General features: G+C 36.6%; 1 protein-coding gene across 1 annotated transcript in view; it reads left to right on the forward strand.

Annotated features, from left to right (window-relative positions):
- The window catches only part of FMN2 (formin 2), a 178,111-nt gene that overhangs the window by 78,153 nt on the left and 76,321 nt on the right, over positions 1-23,637 (forward strand). The window contains exon 10 of the mRNA XM_075748780.1: positions 7,853-7,940. Within this exon, the coding sequence (XP_075604895.1) occupies positions 7,853-7,940 (88 nt within the window). The remainder of the gene's footprint in view (positions 1-7,852; positions 7,941-23,637) is intronic.

The following is a 23,637-nucleotide window of genomic DNA, read 5'->3' on the forward strand; positions in this document are numbered from 1 at the left end:
TTTAATCTCCCTTCCACCCCAGAAAATAAATAATAGGTTACTAAAGTTTCATTCTGTTTCAAAAGCCTTAGATGCAAACAAGATGTAGCAATAAAACTGTTTAGTTAATGATTTCAGCATTTTTGCATTTTTAAGTTGAACATAAAGAAGCTATGGTAATGGAATACCCTTAGAAATAAAATGCCACATAAAATAAGAATAAATTGGTAAATAACATAAATGTTGTATTGAGTTAACAGATAAAAGATTATTCATGTTTATTCATTAACAAGGAATGACATAAAGGGAAAAGTAATTTTCTGAAAAGGAGGGTTTATTCTCCCTCCAAACAGTGGAGGCACTATCTTAAGGAGCTTTCTGTGTCCACACTTAGTGATCTATTACCTGTGTCAATGCCACAACCATTTGTTGTGATTTTACGTACTGTCCAGAGATACAGTTGGGGTTCTGCTGCCCCTACAGACAGGAATTTTAGAGGACTTGACTAATGCATTGGGGTTATTTATGTGAGCAAATAATTAATAGTGTCACAAAGTTGTTTATGAAATTAAATAATACCTCACTTATTTGACTTGTAAGAATAATTTATTTTGAGATGCTTGTCATGGTTTAGCCCCAGTCAGTAACTAAGCATCATGCAGCTGCTCACTCATGCCCCCTCCCCCAAAGGGATGAGGAGGAGAATGGAAAAAAAAACACAACCTCATAGGTTGAAATAAAGACAGTTTAACAGGATATCAAAGGAAGAGAATAATAACAACAATTTTATATATATATATATAAAAACAGATGATCCACAAATGTAATTGCTCACCACCTGCGAAAAAAACAACCCGATGTCATCTGTTTCCGAGCAGCGATCCCACCTCCCAGCTAGCTTCCCCAGTTATATCCAGAGCATGATGCTCCATGGCAAGGAACGTCCCTTTGGCCAGCCTGGGCTGGCTGTGCTCTCCCAGCTTCTGGTGCACCTGGCAGGGTGTGAGAAGCTGAAAAGTCCTTGACAGTGTGAGCACTACAACTACCCAGTAACAACTAAAAACATCAGTGTGTTATCAACATTATTCTCATATTAAATCAAAAACACAGCACTATCCTGGCTACTAGGAAGAAAATTATCTCAACTGAGACAAGGACAATGCTGTATGACTGTGATGTCTGTTTTTACCTCTCATTCTCTTGTTTATATGGCTTATTGTGTGTTTTGTTGTTATATTATTTGTTCTATCTACAGAGTTCTCTGTTGCGAACACAGTTTTACTTGACTGCATCTCTATATAATATATCTCTACCTGTTCAGGCTTCCCAGGTTGATGTCCTCTTATAACCACATGCCTTTCTCATTCCTGTTTTCTTCCTGCTTTCTTTTCTTCAGATCACATATTTGCAAGTTTAAAAACAAACACATGATCTTGGCATCTGACAATCTTGCAAACTCATCTTGTGGCTTAAGAGCTCTGTGGGTTTCTCTGGTTTGTACGTGTATCTGCGCTAGCACTGAAAGGTTCTGCAGATGTAAAGGCCTGGTTTAGATGCTTCTTATGGATTCTGTATGGGAGAGAAAGGTTATGTTCATTTCTTAACCAGAGAAGCTGTGTAGAGTGTCTGATAATGGCCTCATTGGGTTTCTCTATGCTCTGTAAGACCCCTGCAGGGGAAGGTTTTGCTGAAAGTTTGTTCAAATAAAGAGAAAAATAGGCTTTGGGTTGGAGTGAGTGAGCTGCAGCTGGTCTGTGAGACTGAAAGCTGCACATCTAAAAAGCATAACACAAATCTTGAATCCAAGCAGAAGGATAGCAGCCACCCTGGGCTGTGTACAATTCTTGCTGTACCTGATGTGTCGAGTAGAGGCATCTTTGTTACAGCCGTCTTTCCAGGGAGAGCTAGCGATCTCACATTTTTATAGCCAGTAGTTCTACACCTTTCAAATACTTCCTTCTCCATCTCTCTATGGTGCTTCTGAGTCTCACAGTACAAGGGCTTGGTGCAGTGGACATTGTAGCATTGGATGACATCAAGGGAAGAAGAAAGAAAGAAAATATGGAGATAGTAATACACATCTCTTCTGCTATCTCTCTGTCCGTGTTGATTTTGCTAAGGAGGAAAGAAACAGCACTTTTTAGTACAGCAGTTTTTAAATCTCATCAAGAAAACTGAAATTGCTTCAGAATTAGATGTGTATATGGGTTGAATATATTTCACCTAGAAATTAGAGGTTAGTACAGTGGTCTTAATGATTTAGAAAAAAAAAAAAAAAAATCACCTTTTAACTTCAGTATGAATGTACTTATCTGTATTTCTATCAGACTCTGACAAGTTAAGCTGTTTTTTACTGGCAGCCAGAAAATATAGGTTTTAAGATTAAGAGGTTTTTTATTTGTAGAGAAGTACAAAAATCCTCTAGATGGTAGAAGTATTGATTTTTGCAGGTTTTCCTTATGGCTATATTTTTTTTACTTAGTGCTGCCTTCAGTACAAACAGCAAGAACAAAAAAGTTGTTATATTCATTTGGAGTAGGTACAGTGAATAATGTCATACCTTAGACTGTAACCGTATGCTCCCCTTTAAAAGTGGGAACACTAAAGCTTTTACAGCATGGGGTTTTTTGCTTGTTGATGTTATCTCTTACTAGATGTCATATTGGGTTCTCACCTTTCTTCGCGAGTTTTTGGGGGGTTTTTTTGCATTCTTTACCCTTCCCTAAGCCCCTTCACCTTCTTCTGTGTCTGTCTCCCTGATTTGATGTGCTAACTTTTTATAAAATCATTAAGGCTGTTAATTTCAATCTCTTAGTAAAAAAATTACTTCTACAGTAATAGTTTTATGATATTAATTTCAAACAACATTATTTTAGTGATAAAACAGCATAAAAGGGCATGAATTATTTCTCATCTCTATTGTCAAAAGCTTTATTTATGAAAGCACAGTGTAGTGATAGATAAAATGAAAAGTAAATATTATGTTTAATCTTTACCCTTTAACATAAAGTTACAGAACCCATAAACTGGCAGACATGGCTGCTTGGCTGCACTAATTTGCATAACATGTCAATAACTTGCATCTAGAAATACATGACAAAGAATTTTGAAACCTTAGGTATGTAGATTAGGAGAATCTTCAGTGGGGAAAGTAACCAGTAAGTTTGCGAGGGGATTCCATGTTTGATTTGCGTAGGAGATGGAGAGGTGCTCAAAATTACATTTTCTGATTGACGTTCTGTGATAAATGTTGAGTTCAGTTCAATTGTTATGTGCCATCAGCATGGATACACTGACAGCCAGGACTGGATGTTGGGTTGGGGGGTTTGGTTTTCTTTTTCTAAGTATAAAGTAGAAATGTCTGATCTCCTATTGTACCAAAATGACCTGACTACTTGAAGTAGTCCCTGTTTCCCCTCTCACAATTCCTGTTACTAGCCACAAGTCACTTCTAGATTTACCTTTTAAAAAACCCTAAAACCCACCCACACACAAAAACAACCCACTCATAACAGCATAGTACTATTCTATGATATCTGTAAGAAGGCAAGGCTATACATGTGAAAGATATGATGGTTCCAGTTCTGTGATTGCCAATTTTACATTTGGAATACAGTTGAATCTGCAGAAAAGGTCTGTTATCACAGCCCAGTGAGAAGGTGACTGCATTACTGCCCTGATCCTGTCTCCTAACATCTTGTTTGAAACTTTTGGGTTTCTACATCCACTTTGCAAGAGTTACAAGCTATAGGCCTTTGTACAGTAGAGTTTCCTACATTTTTTGTAGACTTTTTTGTAATGTACAGTAGGTTTTTTTCTTCACCAGTGAGAGCCTCAGGATAATTTTGCTTAATGCTGGCAGTCAAAATCAGAACCAGAGAGCAAGAGTCATTGCAAAATTCCATGCATTAACTAAATATTATTCTGAGGAAAGGGAATCTTCAGGGGTTTTTTTGCTTCAGGGTTCTCATCAAACATGTGTCTTGCATTACCTTTCACTAAATATCTCTTTGACTGTTTTTGCTTGTGTTAAACAATCAGGAACAAATTTGGCGTGTAGCTTGTTTACCTCTTAACAATGAGGACGACTCAACAATTAGAAAGTTTGTCCTGGACTTCAGGCTGCAGATAATATCTCTAGCTTCCTTTTTATTTATTTTTTTTTAAATTTGTTTAATGCAGAGTTCCAGAATCCAAACTAAAAGGGAGCTATGTATTGTGTCTGAGGCTTTAGATCTTGTAGAGATTGGATTTATCAACCTTTTGTTGTTCCGCCTTTAAATGGCGTCACTTGTCTGTAGCCTGTAGGCCCAGACTGTGCAGCTGATTTATTGTTTTATTTTTAAATGTGGGAATTGCTTTAGGCACTTATGCTAATATTCATACTTTCTGAATTACTGTTGCATTGTTACAGCCATTCTGTTGGAGGAAACTATAGTATTCATGCAATTGACTGAAATGGTAATGAAATGCGTAATAAAGATTAGTATAAAAGTTGACATAAACCATACATTTTAAATAAAGCCAAACAAAACTGGTAGCTCCTACATGAAAATGCTTTATCTGTTGCTGTTCTGCACCCATTCACCTGACAGTCATGCTCTTCAGTACTCTTTTGATGCCGTTACGGTTCAGAATTTTGGCACAAAGACAACCTATTCTTCATGGAGACATTGCTTTTTTTTTTCTCTTTTTTTTTTTTTCCCCATCTGATCACTGGCAAAATGTGTCACTCAGTAAATAATTATTCTCCTGTCCCTCAGCTCACTTTCAGAAAAAGCAGCTTCTTTTTCTGCCAACTCTTAGACCAGATTCCCTCTAGAGCACAGGACTTGGAGGGATTTACTAGGCCACTAAATCTGGTCCTAGAGCATTGATGGAAATCATGCCTCCTAGGAAAACCATTATCTAGCCTGCATCATAACGGCATAGTTACTTTATTTGGTTCTTTTTCTCTAGCGTGGGTCCCCTTGCTGTATTTGTAGACCTGATCTCAGTAGCTCTCTGATTGCTGATGGGTGGTAGAAACAGCAGTTTCACTATTCAAAGCGAATACAGTAGCATATGGGTGCTGGCGCCATTAGAAGTGGGAGAGTCCTGAGAACAGACCCCAGCTCATCCTTGCGCTTTGGGCCGCCAAGAGAAAACCATGTAGTTCTGCTTCCTGCGGAAAGGTCAAGTTCTGGTCCCTTCCGTGGTCCTAGGTAGGTTGGTACCTAAATGCACTTGTAACTTTGTTTTGAGGAAGACCACTTAACAAAGCTATTTTACTCTATTTTCCTTTTTTTTGTTTTGTTTTACTTCTGGCCAACACAGTAGCTTGAAACAGTTCCATTTCTACTTATTTTTTCCAGAATATGACAAGAAATGTACATGCATACTCCAGATAAGCTCTTGCCAATTTGTGTGATTATTATTTCCTTATAGGATTTTTGGATTGGTTTGCATTAATTTTTGATTCTTTTTTTTTTTGTCAGATTTGGGATAGTTCTCTTGTTCAAAATAAAGGCAACAAAGGACTCCCTCTATGCATTGATGACAGCAGCAAGCTTAAGTTATTCTATTATTGGGAGATGTTTCACAGCTGAGCAAAAGCAATAATAGTGAAGGCTGGACTCAACAGTGTCCTCAACATCTTCCATATCAAATTCAATCTTGTCAGCATTATTGGAGAGGATGGCTTTAAGGAGAAGTTTTTGAACTTTCGTTATGTAACATACCACATTGTTTCTTTGTGTTCCCCTGCCTTTTCTGGAAATATGGTTTGGTAGCAACAGCAGTTAAAGAGTTTCTGTTATTTTGAAATTCTGTACCCACTTTTTTTTTTTTTTTTTCCCCTGATAGAATGCAAGATACTTGTTTGATTGTTATTAGAGATGTACATCTCAATGGAGTTGTTAGAAAGACTTGATCCATACCTTGCTACCCAAGATCTATTTTTATTTTGTAAACCTTTTGTAGCAGCAAAGTAGTAAATAGAAAATAGCTTCTTTTTACAAGAAGAAAATCTCACATTATTTGTCCCAGAGTTATCTCACTTCCAGGCTTAAATGAGACTTATGTTCCATTCAAAAAACATTTAGATTATGGCCTATTAGAAGGATAGTGCAGGATATCCTAATCATATCTTTCTGAATTATGTTACTTTTCCCTTTGAATTCAGAAAATCTCACTATCATATCCTATTTCAGTCCATTTGACTTTAATTTTAAATTTCTAATAATGTATTACATGGATTAGACAATTGCATAAGAATTTCTTGCTAATTTCTCACAGATGATGTCAACAGCGATGCCTTGAATTTAGGTCTTTAGCCTTGTGAACAATAGTTATGGCATACTTGGTTTCTAATGTTACAATTTTCAGCTCATGAGCAGAATGCCGTATTTTCACTTCACTGTAACTAGTGAGGAATCTATGAGGAAAGGAGGATGAAATACCTTAATAATCAATGGTTATGAAGGTTTAAGGGGAAAAAAAATAATTAACAAATCAATTGGCCAGCCAGCCACATCCTCAGAAAAACTATATTGCAAGCACCATGAGTTTCTTAAGTTTCCTTTCCAAAGCAGTCCCAGCGGCAGAGTTCTGGGTCAGGCTTTTACTTCTTCTCTTCAGCTACTCCTCAAACATCAACAAATATACCTGTCTCTGATTCACTTAAGTTGCCAAAGTTGTCCACAGGGCAAATGTCTTGTGGGTGCTTTTATGGGGTTTTTAAGATGTGACTTGGATCATGACATTCTTTACTCTGGCTAAATTAATTCTACTTTTTCTAATCTCATTTCTACTAATCAGTTTCTAAACAATTTTGCCAGTGGGGCTATAGGTGATACAGCACCTTGGTGCTAAGATAGGAACTGTGTAACTTGGAAAAAATATGTATGTGCTTCCTGACTGCATTGTAAAAAGAACTTGAACTTACAGTTCTAATTATCTGGCTTTTCTTCTTTCCTCCAACTGATTCACAACAGTTTTCTTCAGTGTGTGTAGTACAGTGTAAAACTGGGCCACCTGAGTAGATTAAACGTTAACCTCTTTCATCCACGTAATGGTTGTAGCCCTACATTGAAAAGTACTTCATCTAGAATCCTGTCTTTTTACAGATAAGGGTCCTTTCCTGACATTACTTGCTTCTCATACCAATGATTTAAAATTTACAGTAAGTTGCATTCAAACAGCTTAGAGCCCTGTAGAAGACAGTCTGTGAACTACTTGTTGCTTTTATGCTTACAAAGCAAATATGTATGAAATTGTATTTTAGTGGCGAATTTTAACCCCCTAAAGCAAGATGTTTTGTTGGCTTGATTTTTAGTTTTTGTTTATTTTAAAAACAAAAAAAGCTTTGAGACCTTTTTTATTCCCTAAAAGCGATCAAAGAAAATCCCAATATGTACGTGGTTATTTTTCTTTTTAAATGAAATTCATATTGGCGCCTACTACGTCAAACATTCAAATAAAATACAAATTCTCACAGTTTTAGCTTACATCAAAGATGGAAATCATTGTGTGGTTTTGGAAACCAAAGCAATTCCAAGATAGACACAGTTGGAATTTTTTTTATATGACAGCCTGTTTCATACACTTAGTAACATCAGTGTGAAGTTGAAAGTGTGCATCCTAATGAAGGAGGAAGTCTAAGGGAACTTTTAAAGTGACTCTTTTAGGATTAAGATTCAACTAGGTGATATAGTTGCTTACACTTGTGATGGATTTATGCAGCACAAGCAAACTTAAAAAATAATAAAATTACTCATTTTTAGATGTGTATATAGACTACAAGGTATTATTTCTTGAATTTGTCATTAGTAGTGCAAAATATCTTGTACATTTTCCTGAGGATTAATACTAATAGTTGGGTTTCTTTTGGCAGGTTGTCAAGTTGTTAAGTAACAAAAGATCTCAAGCTGTTGGAATATTAATGTCTAGCCTTCATTTAGACATGAGGGACATTCAGCATGGTAAGTGAAATAAGTATTCTTGATTCTAGCTCAGATCACATGATGAATAATCTGGAAATGCTAATTATGTCTACCTTTTGATATGTAAAATAAGTTAATAAGAGGCTTTTACACTGTTTTTTTGGAAAATAGCTTGTTCTGACATTTATCTTCCCCTTTCTAGTGACATATTCCCTTATCCTGTGTAGAAAATAAAACCGTTTATTTGCAGAATTGCCTTCTATAGTTTTTTTGTATCAGTTATCTAAGTGGTATAAAATATAGACACTTTGATTCTGGTCTTTCTGAGGAAGAAAGTGTGATATGTTGTTTATTTTAATTCAGATAGCCTCACGACATATCCTGAAAAATGAATTATAACATTTAATTGATTTGCTCTATAAAATAGTTCCTATATTTGGGTTAGCACGAACTGTGGAGTTCTTTCATCTTCAACAGCATTTTTTTATAAAGGGATATCTTTTGGGGGAGTTTAATACTTTTCACATTTATGCCAGGAGACAGTAGTGCAAAAAGGTGAAAAGCACAATTGCATTTATATTTGGAGCATCCCTTACGTTTCCCAAAGGCTTTGGATAGATTTGAAGCAGATTGAATTATCCTGTGAAGTGCCAGCCTATCTATTAAATAAATGTGGTTTCAAGAATAACACAGACTTCATAAATCACAAAAACATCTTGTGAACTTTCTAGGCTACATATTTACAGCCATGCATTCAGTTTACTATGATTTGCTTATTTTGTCAAATTATTCATAAATAGAACAAATTTCAGAGTATTCTGTCAGCTAGTGAGTAACTCTTAATCACAGTTTTAAGTTTTTATTAAACTGTTTTGATGGTTACTAGACTTCCTCAAGCTGAAGCGCTTAAGATGGTAGTCATAGAGCAAGGCGCCAGTACTGGCGCCAAGAAGTACTTGGTATTTCCAAAGCTGGCAGATGTAGTTCAGTTAAGTCATAGAGCAAAATCTGAAAACAATGATATGGTCCTTTCCTTCAGTCAAATATTCAACTTGGTTTCAGTTAATAATGAGAACCTTATGAACAAAGGAGTCCGCCTAACATCTGTGTCTGTGGTAAAGCCAACACAAGTTCATTGAAAATTTGCTTGCTTAACATGCAACACTAACAATAACATGGCATGAATGTCAGTAGTTGAAGGGGTCAAACAATATTATGCTTAACCTTTATCCTATTACAATATTAAGCACACATGATCATCTAAAAGCTGTGTGCAAATTTTGTATATTCCTCTTTCAATAGCTGTTTTCTAAAACCAAAAGTCGTTGCAAAGGGGAATTTAGTAGTGCTCTGATTCCCTTGCTGTTCAGAAGTGATTGAACAAACATGAGAGAACTTTTGTCTGATGGGGGGAATTTGTGGAAACAGTTGGAAGATCCTGGTGTTAAAAATGTTTGGGTTTTTTTTCTTCTTGGTGGTGTTTTTTTTTGTGGTTTTTTTTTTTTTTTGGTGGTTGGGGTTTTTTTGTTGTTTTGTTTTTGTGGGTTTTTTTTAAGAACATAAAATAGGTGTGGAGGAAAAGTGGTGAAGAGCAGGAAGGAAATTTGCATGGTGGGGGCAAAGAAAATCTCACCAAGAAGTATTTCTGGCATCAGTCGCGCTATGCAGAGCTCTCTGAGCGATCTAGCCATAGAGCCTGTGGAGAAATTATAAAATCACAAACCCAAGTATTTAGCTTCACCTTTGTGGTCTATTTTTACTTGCTTGTTAAAAAGTAAGGGGTTTACATATTTTTTACTTTTATAGCTTATTGGTTTATCTGCTGCAATTTGAATTTACTAATGAGAAGGTACTATCAAAAATTAAAATAATGTTAAAGAGTACCTGCATTAGCAAAATAGGCAGTTGATACATTTGCATCTTAATGTATAAAGATTTAAGATGTATGACAATAACTACAGCAAAAAATGTGATCAGTGTTTTTTGTCCCCTGGCCCAGCCTTTTAGTGGTGGTCTTGAGTTTTTGCCATGTTTAATGTACAGTGACAGGTACATTTACCCATTTCTCAGTACAACACAAATAATGTTTTTTGCATAAATTTGAAACTTCCCCCCCCATCTGACAATTTGTGGTACGAGGCAACTTTCTTTATAGGCTTTCTTATAAATATTCTCTGATTTACATATGTCGGATGCAGCGTTCAAGCAAATTGCAGAAGAATTGTAATTTTTTATTTTATTTCATTTTATTGGCTATAGAAAAGCACCCAGAAAGACAGAGAAACTTTCAGTGCAGTGTAGTATGCAGTCCATTTCTTGGTTTGCATGCTATTGTGTTTTATTTTTCTAATGGTTTAGGCAAATTTCAGTGTTACAGGAACAGAAGGGAAAACAATTGTGCTGAGTATTAATTTGCCTAATAAATTCAGGATTTCAAGTAATATGAATAACTTGAAACCTGGGCAAATGTATTTAATGTCTTGTAAAATTTGTTTTGCTTGGTTGGGGTTTTTTTGGTGCATTTTTGTTTGCTTTTTAAGACACAAAACAATGGTGAAATATTGTCTGTAAGAAATAATCCTTGATGAAAAATTGTTTTGGAAACTTGAAAATCTGAATCATTTATGATATTTTGTTAACTAATCTTGGACACTTAGCTACTTTTTCATGCATGTGTGATGAGATGGCAATTAATGGAAGGTCTCAGAGTATTGTAATATATGCTAAATAGCTTTCTTTGACAATGAAGATATCCTTGTTAAGTGTCTGTTTGTAGAATTGCATTCTTCTGCTCCTATCTTTGAAACAGATTTAGTAAGATAAACTCCCAACCCCTGGCTGCTTTTAAAATATTCTTACAGTGTGGAAGGAGTAGTTGTAATAAGCAGAGCATGTTTGTACTGAACTCCAGTACGTCTTTCTAGTAGTGCTTTAAAGAAGGATAGGTTGATTTTTATTGTTGTTATGGGGTTTTTTTTAGTAGATTCTAATTGCTAACAGAACTCCCAGCTATTTTACGCAGTCTAGGCTAGAACTGTAAGAAATATTGGTCTCTTTATTTGCAGTGCCATTTCTCTATGTTATTAGCACAAAACTGAGTCCTCTTCTCATGGTTTCTCCGGTTTCACACAAGGCTTTGCTGACGCCTATTTTTTACAATCATCTATCAACTATGCAAAACACTTTATCCCAGCATTTTGCTTGCTTTTTTATTTTCGCTATACCGCAAATATCCTTTATCCAGTATTATGTTCCCACTGGAAATATAGCCATGTTGGCTGCATGATACAGCCAAAGCTTGAGAAATGCCAAACAAGCACTTCTTACATATTTTCCCTTTCCAGCTCAGATTTTCTTCCTAGAGAGAAGACTTTGGTTTTAACATTAGTCTTTTGGGGTTTTTTCTTAACATTTCAGAGATGCAACATGTGCTTAAATTAGAGATCCAACAAACTACCAGTTAACTGCATAGAGCAATCTATGATGTACACCCTATATGTTGATATATAATTGCACATTAAGCCTCTGTCTGCCTTTAGGGACCACGTCTCTTAAGTAAGAGCTCTCTTTCTAATGAACTTGTCATCACATGAACTGTAACAACTGTTTGACATTGTAACTATGTTGCAGTGAATGTGGTTGGCAGTGCTTTCCCTAATCCCCTTGCTTATAAAGATACAATGTATCTTCTTCAGTGTTTGAGCTTTTAAGACTGTTAACAAGTGCAGTAAGAATAGCAAAAAAATTCTGTGCGGGTGTAAAAATAGAAGGAGAAAAATAAACTGAAGATGTCAGCCAGAAGAAAAGCAAATTTTATATTTCATGCAGATAAAGATTACATTTACTACACAGTCAGATTTATATCTAGTATTTATTTCCAAAATAGGAATTAATCTTTCGTTCACCAAAATCATCTTAGTCTGAACATGCCTTGTAAATGTTGAAAGTAGAAGTCTGGCAAAAATAGTGTATGCAATTCTCTGTCTTTTGAAGTTGTCTGTAATGTTTTCCAATTAAGTTTCTCTTAGCAGAGTTTCCCATTTCAGGGGCTGTGTTACTGCCCACATGGCTCCAATACCCTAACTGTGTTTCTGTAGGGTTTTGCATAGCACCTTGTAGTTGCTCTGGCTCTGTTGGAAGTAGTTGGGAGATTTCTGCCTCTGAATTTTGGACTAAAATTCTAATATCCTATTTTAATAAGTCATCCCCCCCACACCCTGAGACACCGGTAATCTCCAGAATTTGGTGGCGCTACCTGTCCCACAAATGAAAAAAAAAAAAAAAAAAAAAAAAAACAAACCACCAAAAACCAAACAACAAAACCAACATGTGGAAGACCAAGGGTCTTTTTATTACAGCCCTCAACTAATTGTTGGGCCGTGATACTAGGAAAGGAGGATATATAAAAGAATGTATTAGGAAAAATAGTTATGGAAAAGGCTAGCAGATTCACCTAACAGCTGGTAAAGCCCAACCTTTAAATCTGAATTTGAGATTATTTTACTGAAAGTTGTATTTGAGGCAGAGCTTGCTCCGCTAACAGAAGTACAGCTTTGAAAAACAGACGTATCTTCTGCCCTGAATTCAAGACAGATGTGCAGGAAGTCAACGTACTTTAAATGTTAGTGGGCAAAATAAATGTTTATTCTTTAGTTTGTGGCTATTTGTGACAAAGGAACATGAGAAAATCTTGGTTTTGTTTTCTTACTTGACTGCTCACACTGATGCAAAGAAATGATGAGCTAGGAGAGACTTTGTCAAAGGTTAACTGAATGATTTCTTTGGAGGAGGAGGAGAAAATGTCTCTTACACTGTATTATTTAAATGTTCCATGCAGGAATTCTTCATGCATTGAAGTATCATGTAGTATCAGTGGTCAGAGGTCCAAGAGATGCTTTAAATGGAAAGCAATCAGAAGAGAATGACTCAACATCTGCAAAATAAGACTCATGATTAGTTTATCTTATGGAAAGTCCAGCAGTGATCTGAGCGTTATTTATCCTAATAACAATGTTTGTGTATGAGCATAATCATTTGAAACTCATAATACTGAAATATTTGTCAAGAATGGGTATCTTCCCGAAAGACATTTTACTGTTTAAACAAGTTATGAGGACAAAACAATACATGATTGGATCAAGGTCTTTGGACATTATTATACTAGAAGGTAAACCAGCTGCCCAAAATTGTTATTTCTGTCCATTTATCCTGGATGTAAGAAGATACGTAGAACATTTTTTCTGTCAATTGGCAAGTCTGTATTTCTTTATTAGAGGAATGATCCTGAAAGTGATTGCAGTCAGTGCAGGTTAATTACAGAGTTTGAAACTTTACCTGCTAGTTCTGGCTTATTAATTGAGAATTGAAACTCATTAAAAACTTTTTTTCTTAATCAAATATTGTGCATTCAGACACCTAAAAACTTAAAATGTTATGGCTTAAGCTTCCCCTCTGATAGCCTTTTCAACATGTGTTTAGATTCTTCTGAGACACCACCAAGGAAAGATTAGTTAGTTCAGCATGTTTTGGTCCTGTGAACTAGCACTTCCTCGGAACTTCATGCCATAATCCTCAGTCTTATTCCTCTATTTCTTCTTAGCTTTATGCCACCATATTCATTACATTATGCCTGCTGTTAGATTGCAAGCGTACACATTTTATTTGCTTATAACTACTTTACAAGCTCCTATTGTGAAATTATTGGTAAGGAAAACAATGGAATATACAAAATGACTTTTATAGAAGACAGACTAGAGTTAAATTAGAGTGCTACACATGTGTACTGCTGCAACTGTTTCTATTGCTTTGATGCTGTTAGTATGCCCACAGTGTTCTGTACTGAGCAGCCGAAAGCGATGCTGGGACCCTTGTCTGACCGCTCCTGCCAGAGGCAGATAGTGAGGAAGGACGGCGAAGGTCCTTGGAGACAGGTGGGGTTTCTAATGGATGCGCCATAAACCTCTGAGCTGCGGGTGAAGGCCCTGACAGCCAGTCCTGAGCATTGAAAGCATGCTTCAAGTCATCTTTCTATCCTCTGAGATTTTCTGAAGCTTGATTCACAGTGACTGGAGGCCAGTAAAGTGAAAGCAGCAGTTGTTGAGGAAAAAATGCAACCTCAGTTATCATTTTCTTTAACTATGTATGCAACGTGTCAAGATAATGAAGGACAGAAATATTCATATCACCAAGAAAGGAACTGACACATCCTTGTGGAATTTACAATCAAAAATAAATATATAGAATTAAACCAGTTTTCTATAATGCAAAATACATTTTAAAGAAGATAGTTTTCCTCATTTTTAAAATGAGGAAAATCATATTGAGTTTTTTCACAATATTTGAATCAGCAGAGGCTAATTACTGCCACATTGGATAGTTTGGATAATTAAAGATTTTTGTTGTTGTTAAGAACATATGAATGTAATTTAATAGAGAAGTTTTGTAAGAAACTGTAACTGCATTGTTTGTCTGTTGTTTCAGTTGAAACAGTTTATTTTTTTTTCTTGGAAGTCTGATTAACTTTGAAACTTTGAGAGAAAAGTTTCAGGAAAGTTCTGTTTTCACAAAAGTAAAAAAGCAGCACTGGTATTTCTCATTTGTATACTGTGTAGTCACAAGAGGGATGATTACAAAATTCTAAGCATAAAAGCAACAAAATGTATGTTATTAGCATTAGTACCATGCAAAAATTGGGAGGAGGGAAGGAGAAAAAGAGCACCTGGTCTCCTTTCCATAGCAAAAAATATTTTCCGGTGGTCATACTTTTATCCATTGCTGAACTACTCAGAGATTTTAACATTATGAAAATGAAAACAGACATACTAATTGACTAAGACCTTCCAATAAGTCACACCTTTTTCATTAAGTCAAAAGGTTTAGAAGAAAAGGATGCTTGCCACATCACGTTTGTGATTCGCTCATGTGTTTGTTAGATTTGAATATGCTTGTACACACAAAAAATTTGTACACAAAAAATCAATATAGCCTTTAAAATCTAATTTAAATACAAGGTAGTTAAAATGAGGATTTAGCAAAACTTGTAATGTAAATCCCCCATTTTCTTTTCTTTTTTTTTTTTTTTTACATTCAGTATAACTTTTTTTACTGTATTTTTCTTATCATTCCACTTTTAAGGAAGCAATTCAAACTGTGTGCTATATTTGATCTATTTGATCAAATAGAGATCTGTCTACCTTAGTAGCTGATCTCCTGTGTGGATAACTGGGGGGGGGGGGGGGGGGGGGGGGGAAGAGTGGCACTGACTGCTTATTATGTAATTTTTATAGATCTCTATATTATCTTTTTGCAGTAGTCATCTTTGTCAAATTGAAAAGTTTTTTTGGAACAACTTTCATGCACGCCTATTCTTTCGATTTTCTTTGTCACCAGTCTGTGTTCCGCAGTTCTCTTTCTTCTGTTTTCAAATAAGATGACTAGCTCTGGATGCTATTTTCAAGATTTATGTGCACCATATGCCCATGCCATGGTATCACATCATCTTCTATTTCAGGCTTCATTTTTTCTGTATTGTTACTGACGTTCTGTTTTGCTCTTTAACTGTTGCTGATTACTGAGTTTATGTTTTCAGAGAACTATGAAAAAAATCTGTGTGTTTTGGGGCAGTAGTTGCTAATTTTGTATCCATCGTGGTGTTTTTTGGGTTCTTTTTTTCCATCTAGTTTGTATGTATTGACACTGAATGTTTGAGAGATCCTTTTGCACATGCTTGTGGTCAGCTTTAAAGTGGCTGACTTTTATTATTTGCTAACATTACCACCTCACATTCATTAAACAGCCCAGGAACCTGCAAAGATCCTAGTAAGGCTCTGCTGCTACAACTCTGTACTTTGAAAACTGATATTCATTGATTTCCTTTTTTTTTTTTTTTTTTTGAAGAGTTTTTATTTTTAATCAAAGTAGACCTTTTCTCTTATCCCACAACAGCAGAATTTTTTTGGAAGCCTTAGGTAAGGATTGTGAGGAGCTGTTTGCAAATCCAGGCTGATAATCCTTACCTGTGCCTTTGTTGACTCCATTAAAGCAGTACTATCTAATTTGTGGCTCATCAGTGTCTATTATAAAATTACATGCCACCTCTCTTTCTCATTACCTTGTTTTATCCATATGTTCTTAAAACATAGCTGTTCTTCCATGTAGTATGTAGACATTTTCCAGGCACAGAAGTCAGACCGACTGGTTTATAGTCTCCAGCACCATCTCGGGAATTCTCTTAAAATTTGCATTTGTATGTTCTGAAACTTGTTCAATTTGAGATGGTGCTGAAAACGTATCACTTGAGAAGTATAGATCTTGTCTGAGAACGTCTTTAACCTTTTCTGTGGTTGTGAATCCTAACATAAATACTTTGTTTAACCTTTTCTGATTCTCTTTCTTTTGTGCTCTTTTTACAGCCAGAATATCTGTATGCCCAACTGTTTCCTGTCAGGCTTCATACATCCGATATGTTTGAAAGCAATTTTATTACTAGCTTTATGCAGTTGACAAGTTGGGTTTCAGACCTTTTTTGTTCTTGTCCAATTTACAAGAGACTTTTTGAACTTACGAGACTTTTTGTTTTTCTATTTTCTTTGGCTGATTTCCACTTTTTGAAGAGTATCTTTTATTTACAGGTGTCCCCCATGCTCTTGTGTTCAGTCGCTTATGTGGTTTTGAGGACTAGGAATACTGGGGATGTGAAGACGGGGGAAAAAGAGAGTGATTTTTAATTTTTCAGTTGGTAATTTATTTTTTTTCTCTGAAACTCTAATGTAGTGTCTGTAAGCCTCGTTGTGACCTCCAAGCTTTTTTACCCGTTTAACTGGCTTCTCATTTTAATGTAATTCCTCCCCGTAAAGTCTAATTTTATGGTGGTGTTTTCAAAAATCCTTTTCCCCTGTCCTATAGAGAAATTGCATTTAGGGCTGTTATGGTGTCTCAAATTGTTTTGTACACTCTTCAGCAGTAACCAAGTGTTGCTTCTCCTCTTTTGGTATTTCTGCCTAGCTGCTTTGAGTAATACTTGTAATATCCTAAAATTTAGACTCTGCGTGATGCCTCAAAAATACTTCTAACAGATTAAACCTTCCATTATTATGTTTTCTATGTTGCATATTATCTCATGGCTTTTCCTATTTAGAAGCCATTATTAACATGCTTGTTGAGCGTTGAGGGTACCAACTGTGTTTCTCCCACTTAGGTATGAAGTCCCCCAGTAGGGAACGTGGTAGATCTGCGACAGCCGATTGCTTTATCTTCACTGACTCGTGCTTCCTTCAGTATTTGTTGCCACACTTCCGCAGTAACCATTTATGGCACCATATGCAACCTTATATTGTTAGTGTCATCCTGATTATCGTCCTTCTGTTACGTTTGGGACAGCCACTGTATCCATCAGTAAATATAAATTTGCCCATCACAAATGTTAGATGCCTGGAAACTACGTGGAAACACCTCCCGTACAACAGCCTGGACTTTATCTAGTGAGCTCTGCTTATCTGGAGCGTTTCTCCAACTCATCCCCCTCGGTCTATGCCTGGACTTCCCTCCTCCGCGCCTCACCACTTTCCTCTCCATCCCCGCCAGGTGAGGGACCCCGCCGGCCTCTGCCGCGCACCTCTCCCGCCAGACGGGCCTCCCCGGCCGCCCTCGCCCCCGGCGCCGGGCGCGTTGCCCCATGCGGCTGGCGGCCGCCTCCCTCCCCGGCCGGCCCCGCGTCCCCGCTTCCAGCAGCAGGTGGCAACAGCGGCCCGCGCTGCGGCCGGCGCCGGCGGGGAGCTCCGCGGCCCCTCGGCGGGAGACGCCGGCCCGGCTGGCGGCAGAGCGGAGCCCGCCGCCACAGCGCGCTGGCTGTGTCGGGCGAGGTGCTCGACCTTGTGGCTTCGCCTCGCTTTTCCAGCTTTGACTTTTCTCGGCAGGCTTCTCGCTCAGTGAATATCCTCTCTTAAAAAATCGTTCAGAGCGTAAGGAAAAGCAAGGATGATGCAAAGATGGGAGAGGGATTGGTTTGCTGTATCCATCTATCACCCGTGGCAGGCAGTGTAAGAAACAGTGCAGGGGAAATTACGGTTAGATGTTAGAAAAATCTTTTTCTTTTGCAAAAGATTGTGAAATATTTAGTCTGAGAGCCTGCTGTTTCTCATGCTAGAGCCATTGTGTCGGTGTTCCCGTACCTCTTGCTTTCTGAACTACCTGGGTTTCTCCTGCTTTTTTTTCCTCTTGTTCCGTCGTCATCCCTAAACAATGAAAGGTCAAGCTTATTTCCATTGTTCTGCTGTTCTACAGGAAATCTCCCCGAGCGATAGATGTTAGATTCTATTTCAGTGCAATGTGGTGTCATTTTTTTGTGACGCTGCCGTTGCTTTAGCTACATGGACACAAAATATAGTTTAATGCCGTTGAACTGAAGCAATGTAGAGTGCCTCTTGTAATCTTGAAGTCTTCAGTAGGCCGAATCCAGTCACAATACTGAAATAAATACTTGTACGTGATTCCAAATAACATTTGAATGTATTTATTTCTTTTCCTCGGGATGTATATATTTTGATTTTCCACATATCCAGGCATTTGGTGGTGTTGCAATCCCAGCCCTTATTTCCTTGAGTTATTAATACCAGCTTTTGAGAAACACTTTGGAGCGTGAAAAAAGATGGAACTTAAACCATAAACACGCATCCTTCTGCCCTCAGTTATCACAATATTGTGATTTGAATTAGTAAAGCTGTGTCATCTGTCATCTACCTAGCCAAAAATCTTTTCGCATTATTTTCATAATCCCACCACACTTAGAACATGGACTAAATATCACAAGATCATTACATCATTTTCTTAGCATCTGTAGCTCTTTAATACTGTAACTTCAGAATATTTGGTGAAAGGCTTAACATGCGTTAGTACGATGAATTCCCTGGTGTTTATCCAGACTTCAGACTGGGCAGGCATGTAGAATACCAGGCTACATCAAAACTACTCTCTGCTGTGCTGAGAAAAAAAAAAATATTCGGAGAATAAATTGAGAATATGTAATTTTGTTCCAGTGAGATACTACCATCTGACAGAGGGAAAGGGAAATTTGCTTTTGGTAGGAAACCTCTCAAATGTTTTGTTTGTAATTCTTGAGCAAGAAAATTTGTATTTTGACTTGTGATTGCAACAGTTGACTGTACAGCAGTTATTGATAAAAGAGGATTTGCGTTGCCTAATTTCTGAATCCCTGTAAGTTTCCAGGTAGTGTTTTCTAACTAGCTCTACTACTACGGACACTAATATCATCATACACAGCTGGCTAGCTCAAACCATTCTGAATGGTCGTGCATGTGGCTAAAAGAACTTCCAGTACTTTCTGTTGTAAATCATCAAAAGGTAGCAATGTTCCATGTAGTCTGTGTAAAATGATTTAGGCTTGTTGATGTTAGAGAAGACTAGTAGAGAACTTCAGAGGGACCCAGCAAAGGGCAAACACACAGTTCAACTGTAGATTTTTAGAAAGATCATTCTAAGCATTTAGTCTGGCTGCTAAATAAGGTAAGTCAGTCATGTAACGTTGCCTCCTAATTTCTGCCTCAAGCCATTAGTCTGTGTAAATACGAACATTTTAGCAGTATAAATGATCTTGAGTTCCAGCTGAAATTCTGACCCTTCAACCTTTTGCTTTCTTTGAAGTTACTGATAGTTTTGCCATTGACTTTGGTGAGTCTAGGATTTCATACAAATACTTTAGGTGATGGAGAAGTCAATGTATCCCATGAAACATTGTTCAAAAGGTTAATTTCCCTCACTTTTAACACTTAAAATAGTTTTTCTGTAGTGAATTTGTCAGATTAATTTGCAGACATCACTCTTTCCTACTTTCTGCCTGCGAAATTACAGAGCCATCTACTTTCGGCTATCTTCTCATGCAGCTATGTCTAAGAACTGCAATAAGGTTCTCTCTTAAGGTAAATAGATGTGTAAGGTAAATACCTGAAGCAATTCAACAGAAAGACAAGTTCTTGAGGTTATTCTGCCATTTCCTTTGTTGGTCTCTTTGATATTCCACTAGCTATAGCTGTAGTCCAAAGATTGTTTTGACCTCTAGTCGATCGTTGAGAGACAAGGAGTCTTACATCAATCATTGATCATGATTACTAAGAATGTAATCGAGACAGGTCTTTAGATAAGTTTGAGTCTGCTCAGGAAAGAGCAGCTCTCCCATTAGCATTGCCACATGGACTTCACTGAGGATTAATAACTATTTTTAATATCTTTTTGGTGTTGGTAAAGATATATTTAGTTGCAGTAAGCTGAGAGCAGATTCCTACGGAATCTACCTTTCTGATAGCAGTTCATAAGCCATTACATTTTCAGATGTATGAGTTAGGCAGTTGTTAACATATTTAGTGTTGACACTTAAGTAATTTAATGTAAGTGTTCTAAGTTGCCAACTGGACACACTTGGAGGTCCGTTAACTATATACTAGCTGTGGGTAAATTGAGAGCACCAAAGCTAAGATCCTAAGTTAGCTGCTTAATGTAGAGAATATAATTTTTTTGGGGAAAAAAAAAAAAAAAGTCCGTTTGGTATCTACCCAGCTAACTGTATCAAATAAATATGCAGAGTGCTATATAACTGTATGAAACTGGTGTATTCTTGCCATTATTATGAGGGATGAATTGTAGTCAACACATATCAAATATAATAGAAAAAAAAATCAAGACGTTCAATGGTGGATTAGAAGAATGATTAAAGAGTGGAATGTGTATAAGGAACATGGAAAGACTGGGGACTGTTGAGAGCTGCTCAGGGTCACAGAGTAAGGCAAATAGTTCAGAGATCCTATATGAAAAAGTTAGTGTCCTTCTAGTGATTATAGTGTTAGAATAAGCAATAAATGATTCTTCCAATAGTTGGAATAATTTTCACCTAAATTTATTCTTGACTTTGCACTACTTTAAACCTAGGTTTCATCTTTGCCAGTGAACTACTAGATGATTCCAAATAAATCTCTTCCTCCTCCTGCTGCATTTTGTTTATCATTTAGAATGGGCTCTCTAGAGCATGACATAAAAATCTTGTGTCTCTGCTTATGGACTGGACTTCTCAGGCATGACTTTGCTTTGAGCTACTCCAGTGGAAATAGATAAGATGGTATTAAACCAAAAGCCAGCAAATTTGAATTCTGAAAAAAATTCCATACATAATTAAAAGTCTCAATTAGTTCGAAGCCTGATGGCTTTTGTTTGTATTGCAAGCAAGTCTTGCTAACTTCTTCCAGCTGCGCTCAGTGAGAGATGCTACCTTGTTCTGCACAGTTTGACTTGCATACATCCTTTGGCTGCCACAGTTACACTCTCGCTGCTATCACAATTACCCTGTGGAACTCACAGACATAATATCATTGAAATAGAGACTGAAAAATGTTAGAGCCTGTGTGAATCTAAAAAAAGTCAAATGCTAACACATGGGAAACCCAAATTTTATTTCACTTGACTCATGAATCGAAAGCTATAAATCATATCTGTCTGCAGACAGATTGATACACAATGTCAGATCTACTGCATGTGTGCCTTGCAGCTGATGTTTGTGCAGTTTGTTTTTATAATACGCACTAGAAATACATACTGTCACGTAAACATTCCAAAAATATTCCGCAGATATCCTGTTCTAGTAGTCTCCCCACCAAATGTGATATAGTTGATAGGTGTGACAAGTCTCCTTTTGAGAACCTCTAAACGGAATGCCCGTGGCATGCTATTCTACCTTAACCGGAAAGTGAAAAAGCTTAGTACAAGCTGATATTGAAGTAAAAGCTAATAGTATTGGGGGGTTTTTATAGCAGTAATATTTTTCGGTAACAGAATTTCTTACATGTAAAATATATCCATTTGCCAATGATTAATTTCATATTAAAATCTTCTTGAAATACTTTTGAAAATACATTTGAGAGACAGGCAGTTTGCCTGGAAAACAACAAACTTCTACTATAAAGATAAAGCACAATTTATTTTTTTAAAATTTATTTAAATGTGTCTTATATCATTTGCATTTGTGTAGTATACTAAGCCTGAAGTAGCTTTTTGGGAGTTATCATGCTAATCCTTTCCAGTTTATTGGAAATCTTGAATCCTGCCAGTCAATCTTGCACTTCACATTCAGTCCCCAAAGACTGGCAGGTTCATTGAGACTGTTTGCTCCTCTAGGCACTATAGTTTAAAATAAGCATAATCTGGTAAAATGCCAGTCTTTTCTCAACCTTCCGATATCCCACACCCATGGTTTTTTCACCTGCCAAATTCAAACAAATCTTATCTAAACAATTAAGATAAGCATTGAAGTCCTCTCTATAGTCAAATCAGCAAACCTCTCAAAACCAGAACTGAAATACAATCTCTCTAAATTAAACAGTCTACAATGGCAATCATGTTTGTATTTAAACATTTTATTCTGAAAGGATTACAGCATTGGTCTCCATTTTTTTTCCTGCCTAGACAAGAAGGCGACATACTGAGTCAAACAAAATATATTTGTTCTCTAAGAACTGAACTTGCACACTTTTTATAAACAAACTGTATAGGTGTATGAAGTTAGACTTCACGTAATCAGTAACTGCTGTCCTTAACATAGTAGGCAATTGTTTGAAAGATATGTAATGTAACTGTTTATATTAACTATGTATAGCTATATATAAAATCTAGTTATATCTGTGGTTGTATGTGTGTATATGTATTTATATGTATGTAAAAAACTCTGTCGATACAATTTTATCACTATATGTTAGGCATGCAACATAAGGGAATAGTAATGCTAAGGACAAATGTCTGAAAAACTGAATTGTTTTTATAAGAGAAGAATCAGTAGGAAAAGTGATACTAAAGATTCACTCTTTTTGATGAAGTCTCCTATTTCTGTTACTTCAAATTTTGCAAATGCATATTCTTGCTTTATTGAGTCTATCGCTTCCCAGAAATGTGACTACATGTTCCTGAAGGTATTTAAAAATTTTAAGTTGTTTAAAAACAATCTGAAGCAACAACTAAGTTTGATCCATGGTTTCTACTTGGAAATTTTGTATACTATTCCGGTTTCTTACACAAGCTTTAGATCAAGGTGAATTACTGCCATAGTAAAACTGTGTGCAAGCACATCTAAGTGCGGTTTCTTGCCTCTGATCCATGCCTTATGTACTTGTGTTGAAGATCCAATCTCTATTGTGCTTTGTGCACTTGAAGTTTTCATCCCAAGAAGGTTAGAGTATTTGCTAATAAACATATCACAAAGCTACTGAGGGCAAACAGGTAGGTAACAATACAAAATTGTTTTCATTTATGCTAACTCTACCCAGTGCGGTCATCCTCTACCTGCCCATTATCAACAGGGTGGGTTTTTTTCTGCAAACAGTGCAAGTTCAGATACTCCTGTTTAAATTTTTTTTTATTTCATTTATTTTCGGAGAATCTTTAAAAATTATACAGTCATGATCCTTGTGTGTTTTGCTGCAGCTCCCATTAGCACAGGGACATTTAGTTTGATCACTGTATTTTCCATATTTATTTAAACATAACATTTATTTCAAAGATGGCCTTTTGGGATTTAACTTTCTACATGAGGAGATTCACATTTCTATTATCTGAGATAAAGAAGAATCCCAAGAAAATATCAGTAGTTATCAAGTTGTTGGAAATATCACAGACAAAAACATAACCTTGTACGGTGGGCCTGTTACATAGGATGATGCCAATAAGCTCACATCGGGGGGGGGGG

This window comes from Balearica regulorum, chromosome 3 (assembly GCF_011004875.1).
Source record: "Balearica regulorum gibbericeps isolate bBalReg1 chromosome 3, bBalReg1.pri, whole genome shotgun sequence".
Lineage (NCBI taxonomy): Eukaryota > Metazoa > Chordata > Aves > Gruiformes > Gruidae > Balearica > Balearica regulorum.